The sequence below is a fragment of the Nanorana parkeri genome, unplaced genomic scaffold (genome assembly GCF_000935625.1).
Source record: "Nanorana parkeri isolate BGI_ZX_2015 unplaced genomic scaffold, ASM93562v1 scaffold917, whole genome shotgun sequence".
Taxonomy (NCBI): domain Eukaryota; kingdom Metazoa; phylum Chordata; class Amphibia; order Anura; family Dicroglossidae; genus Nanorana; species Nanorana parkeri.
Genome location: NW_017307185.1, coordinates 332,927 through 338,971, shown reverse-complemented (window position 1 = coordinate 338,971; position 6,045 = coordinate 332,927). Strand labels below are relative to the sequence as shown.

Here is a 6,045-nt window from a genome sequence, read left to right as displayed (position 1 = left end):
GATCCCCCTCCGGCTTTGGATGGCCCGTCACTGTCCTCACCTTTTAATGCAAGTCAATAAACCTGCATTAGACGTGATGACAGCTGTGCTTAGACTGCCGGAGCCCAGGGCAGATAAGTCTGCAGGGACCTTTCTAGCAGCCAGACGGGACCAAGGATAAGGTGAGTAATACTGCTTTATTTAAGGCCCCTAGATAAAATGAGCAGTTACCCATGCAGTGTGGAGTTATCCCCGCAGCAATGGTAAGGTTTTTAAAGCTGCAATGTGAATGTATATAAACTGTATTTTATATAGATATCATTAACTAAAAAAAAAAGGTTAAAAAATATTTTTTTTAGTTCTGATCACAGCAAATAAAGAAAATATGTGGAAGACTGCCATACATTCCCCTAACGCTGAATGAACCTCTAGCTGAGTACGCTCACTGCCTACATTGGGATCCTTTCTGTTAGATTGTGACACAGAGATTGTACAGCACAGAGATCCCAATACAAAGCAAAGAGCCCGGAAATCACACAGTGTAGAGAAGTAAGAGTGGAATGCTGGAGGACAGGGGTGCGGCTGTGTACAATTGCAAAAGAACATGGGCGTAGCCATGATCCTAGGATTAACATTGACTGCTGCGTCTAAGCGTACTTGGCCATTGCCCATGAATAACAGGGAACAAGTTCTATCAGTAAATAAGACATAGCATGTTTCCACTAAGCAGTATATCCGACAACTAGTTACCTTCATCAACCAATAATATCATTTCAAATGCATGCACAAATGTTACTGTAGATGTTTCTTTATTGTTATTTAATCTGACAAAGAACAGTTGTCGTTCACACTTACATGGCTACATAGTCGGGCACATTTTTTCATGCGTTTTCATGCCTTAATTCGGCCATTGAAGGGGGAATAAATTCTTGGTTGTTAAGGGGGTGCATGTTACATGTGTTTGTTTCATGTGTTAATATTAAAGTCTAAAGGGGGCAATGTACCACTAAAAGAATCACCTCCACCTGTCCAAAAATGACACTTTCCATGTTGCATAGGTGTGCATGGGCACCATAGAGAATAATGGCATTTCCATGGTTGTGCATGGCAGAGAGATGACAATTGTGACAAATTTTTGCATGCAGTGCATTTTATTGGCATCTATGGCTGCTGCTCCCTCTTCCAATCAATTCACATTTATAACTGCATTAATGTGTTACATTTATATCTGCCTGGAGTTTATGATGTATACAGGGAGCACAGATCACCTTATTTTAGTCCTACAGTTTTCCATCCAGGTGCTGCACACGCACCTCACCCCTTTCACGGTCATCCAAAAATCTCTTCCTTGTGATGCAGGTGAGGAACTCCTAATTCATGAGGTGAGGTGCTTTGTGGCCCCAGCATATTACAGTCACATTAAAGCAGAACTCCAGGAATTGTATTATTAACCCTTGCAGTGGAGCTACCTTCGCATGGCATGGTTAACTGCTCGGTTGTGTCTAGGTTAAAGAAAACAAAGTTATACTCACCCATAGCTCCGAGCCGGTAAATGGAATGTCTCTCCCCCTCATCTGCAGTGGTTTACGGTCCAGTAAATTATCACATCAGTAAACACTGTGCATAGGCGTGAGGACATTGAGAAACATTCCAATGTGCTGCGAAGGAGGAGACAGGTTGGAAGGAGCGCCGTGACAGCTGGCTGGCTCGGAGCTTTAGGTAAGTGTATTTTTTAAGGCTGTGGAAATGAAAGATTAATTTCTCGATTAATCGTTAAACTTTTTGATAGATTAAAATTATTTTGATCGCTAATTAAAACACTCACCACTCCGCCGGCTTCCGGGAGTCCCGTCGGCGATCCGGTGACGTCACGGACATCAACGTCACCGGACTCCTCCCCCCTTCACCAAGTGGCTCCGAAGGGAAGGGGGGACGAGTCCGGTGACGTCGATGTCCGTGGCGGCTAACGAAGGGAAGGGGGTAGGAGTCCGGTGACGTCGATGTCCGTGACGTCTTGGGCCGGTGAGTTTGTCCAAGAAAATTTCTGCACAAGCGCCAGCCAAGGCATTGGCCTATACACATACAGCACAGCAATGAAGTAATAAAATGAACTAGGATCACACTAATCGAGCATGTTATTATTCTGAGTTGCCCCACTCAAACGGCGGCCATATTGAGTGGGGCACGTGAGATTAATAACGTGCTGGATTAGTGTGATCCTAGTTCATTTTATTACTTCATTGCTGTGCTGTATGTGTATAGGCCAATGTAGTTGGATCTGTATGTGCTTTATAATTAATCGAAATTAATCAAAAACATTTCGATTAATCGAACACAAAAATTTTAATCATTACCAGCCCTAGTATTTTTGTTATTTTAGCACCTAGACACAAACAAGCAGTTAACCCTTGCAGTGCGGGGGTAGTCCCAATGCAAGGGTTAATAAAACAAAATTCCTGGAGTTCTACTTTCAGTCAAACTGATGGAACAATCTGACTTTGCAGGATAGTATAAGTAGCACACGGATTGGTTTCACTTAAGGCTCTTTACGGCTAATGGATTTCCTGTAAAGCTATATTTAGTAGGTATGGATCTTAGAGACCGTAACAAAGTCAACAGCTTGCCTGAGAAAAGTGTTCCTTAAATAGGGCATTAGTGTTCTGATTACTAATGTGACATGATTACAATACAGTCACACAGGAATTGTATTTACCAAAGAATTGATCAGATAACAGTGCATATGATAACCTTTATATGAGATAAAATGTGTATATATTTCTAGCATATCTCCAGGAAACATATGGACACCACTTTGGAAGGAACTCTCCAGTCGTGTTGCTAATCCTGATGTCATGATCCTAGGAGGGAAAGATGCCCAGGTGAGGGAGTAACCATTGTAAATGTGCAGCCTCAGAATACAAACATCCTTGCAGTTCAGAAGCTATGAAGACCAATGTTTAGAAATAGTTACAACCCTCCATTGGGGTGTTTATGAGGGCTGTGACCCCTCCATTGGGAGAGCTTCTGACAGTTATGGCCCCTCCACTAGGGGGGATTGATAGTTATGGCCCGTCCACTGGAGGGCTTCTAATAGTTATGGCCCCTCCATTGGGGTGTTGACAGCTATGACCCCTCCATTGGGAGACCTTTTGATAGTTATGGCCCCTCCACTGGGGGGGGGGGGGGTTGATAGTTATGGCCAGTCCACTGGGGGGCTTCTAACAGTTATGGCCCCTCCATTTGCGGGGCTGATATGTTTGTTGTCATAGTTTGTCTGATAGGCTTGTTAATCTATAGTTTGGGTGTTTTTATTGTATTGCATTTTGTTATCTAATAAAGCTTGTAAAGTATAAAAAAAAAAGGGAACAGTTTAAAAAAACTGACAGAAAAGGAAAAAGAGTTTTTAAATACTAAAAAAGGGTCTAAAAAGGAAGGGAGACAACAAGTATTCAAAAAATCAAGCACTCAATATATCCCAAACAGTTCAAATCCAAATTTTTTACGCCACTTAGCTCCCAGGCAATTTGTTCGCCAAGCCCTGTGTGAGCAAAGTTTAGAATATAATGTTGGTGTAATATCCAGTGGTATGCCACCTAATGTAAGCATGGCTGTGGAATGCAGTGTGTGATGATATCATTAGCCATGACAGGTAACCACTAATCATTGTAAGCTGCATTCCACAACCACAGCTGTAATCATGCTTGCATTAGAGGGCATAGAAGCATGAATACAACATTTTCATGGCGTAGAAACATTAAAGCACTTTTGGAGTAATGCTTAGATGTTATCACATATTTGGTTTAGCTTCTTGAGGATGCCCTCCAGGAGCAACTGCAACCAGTGCCACCCACTTGTAAAGGCAAGCCGTGGTATAATTATCTTTCTGTGGCTTCCCACAATGTCTCTGGATTATAGGCTGCTATGGTCAGAGCTGTCTCCTCTGATCTATCTTGTTACTGTTGGGCAGCTGTGCGGAATATCTTTATGTACTAATTATATGGATGCTTTTATATATTTATATTGATCTCCCGGGCCTGTATTATTTCCTCTATACAGCACCCCTGGAAATGAGGGTGTCTTAGAAATAATTTACAATAGAGAGCAACTGGCCTTCTTCTAAACCAAGAACAGGAAATAAATACAGGCACCCTTTAACATCTCATGTGTTCACTTTAGGTCTACACGTGTGATAGGAAGCTTCAATTACCAACATCAAAGCACAGGAGGCAGAAGGAGGGTGCCAAGCACTGACTTCAGGGGCTGAAGTTAATATTTGCATTTTAAGCGTTCTGGGTATAGGGTTTCTGGGGCGCTCCGAAGATAACATGAGGTATATCAAGGCATTGGATGTCTACATTAGCTTAGGGTTTTAAGAACAATTAAACTCAACTTGCACATCTCTGTTACACTTATGAGACGGCAATATTTCTAGCAGAGATAATATGACAATTGAACAAAACATTTCAGCCTGCTGATGTCAATACAGTCCTGATATTTTCTGAGATCATTTGTGCAGAATTAAAGAACCAGTTATCAGCCAAACCTATTGGAATGATTGCGTGTGCTCCTGCAATCCCATTCATCCCGAGCATGGCTGGATACATTTTTGACAAGCAGTCGGACAATCTAGTCATTGATACCTCACTGGATTGGGAAAACATTATTATGAGACTGGGAGGGGACTTGGGTTGCCCCTGAGGTCCAAGTATTTATTATGAAGAAAATAATATTTTAATATTTCAGTCAACTATTTAAGACATTATGAAAAGAGAAATGTGACTGTCAAATATTTACCTTACATCAATCTGTGTTTGTACCTTAATATTTGTTTTCCACTCCCAATTCTTTTGATCTTTTTCTTTCAGTTACTTGGTCGTATGGGCACAGCTGATGAGTGTGCCAAAGCTGTGCTTTACCTGGCGGCTGAAGCCACGTTCTGCACTGGCATTGATCTTCTCCTTACTGGTGGAGCTGAACTGAATTACGCCAGTAAGAATCAACAGAAGACGCGAAACAGCATCTACAACTGACTGCCCAAGGGAGATGGGAGGACTGATATATGAAAACTAACATTTAATCAAAGTTCCAGCTGTAAAATTTGTTGAAGGTTACAAAATGAATGAAATATCTGGCTGGGTGCTATGGGCATTGTTACAATATTTACGTCCCTCCAGGTTTTGGGTGTGCTTCACTGAATTTAACACAAATTGCATTCCACTGGCATCTGCGTGTGGCCCCACTATCCAGTGCCAGTTTGTAGCAGTAAAGATGCAGACAATCACAAGTATCTGATCAAATTGAATACAAATTTACTCTCAGTGCTCTGCCAATGGAACTACACCAAGATAAGACTTGGCTTTGACAGATCAGGTAGTGAAGGCAAAGGGCAAGCACTATGTTATAATACTAATGAGGAAACACAACCTCCATCTGTTATGTGCGAATATAGCTACCAAATTTGCAGCAATATACATATAAACATTTATTTTTAAACACTGGCGCCCCTTGATAATTACTTTAAGGTTTTTACCGGGGATAAAAAAGAATTCCCTTGCAGTGGTGCTACCCCCTCAGTGTAAGGGTTAACTGCTTATTAATGTCTAGGGGCCTGTGTTAAGAACTTTCCTGATCACCGCTTCCCATGTCAGCACCCTCTTTCTCTCCAGCATGTGGACTGTCCATATAATGCAGGCTATGTGATGATGCCAGTGGACCTCTGGCCACCGAAGCATAGGGGGGAAGGAGGCTGCAGGAGCTGGTCTTACATAAGTAACAGTTTTTGACACATTCCCCGACCCCCCAGGCACCAACGAGCAGGTAACCCTTGCAGTGCAGGGGTAGCCCCAATGCAAGGGGAGATTTTTTTCCCCTACAGATAGGCTTTAAAGAAGAACTCTGGCATGCACAAATCTATCTCTTGCAGCGGGGCTACCCCTGCACTGCAAGGGCTAAGTGCTTGTTTTGGTCTAGGGTCTAAAATAAAAGATATACCCACCCAATCCTCAGTGACCACTCACCTCTCTCCCTCTCTGCTCCAGCTGTGGAATGTCACTCGGCATTCTCACG

At 42.4% G+C, this 6,045-nt stretch overlaps 1 protein-coding gene across 1 annotated transcript in view; it reads left to right on the top strand.

Moving 5' to 3' along the window:
• HSD17B14 (hydroxysteroid 17-beta dehydrogenase 14) overlaps positions 1 to 5,046 on the top strand; it is a 27,616-nt gene extending 22,570 nt beyond the window's left edge. Inside the window, exons 8-9 of the mRNA XM_018566099.1 lie at positions 2,762 to 2,858; positions 4,845 to 5,046. Of these exons, the coding sequence (XP_018421601.1) occupies positions 2,762 to 2,858; positions 4,845 to 5,009 (262 nt within the window). The 3' untranslated portion in view covers positions 5,010 to 5,046. The remainder of the gene's footprint in view (positions 1 to 2,761; positions 2,859 to 4,844) is intronic.
• The last annotated feature ends 999 nt before the right edge of the window (positions 5,047 to 6,045 follow it).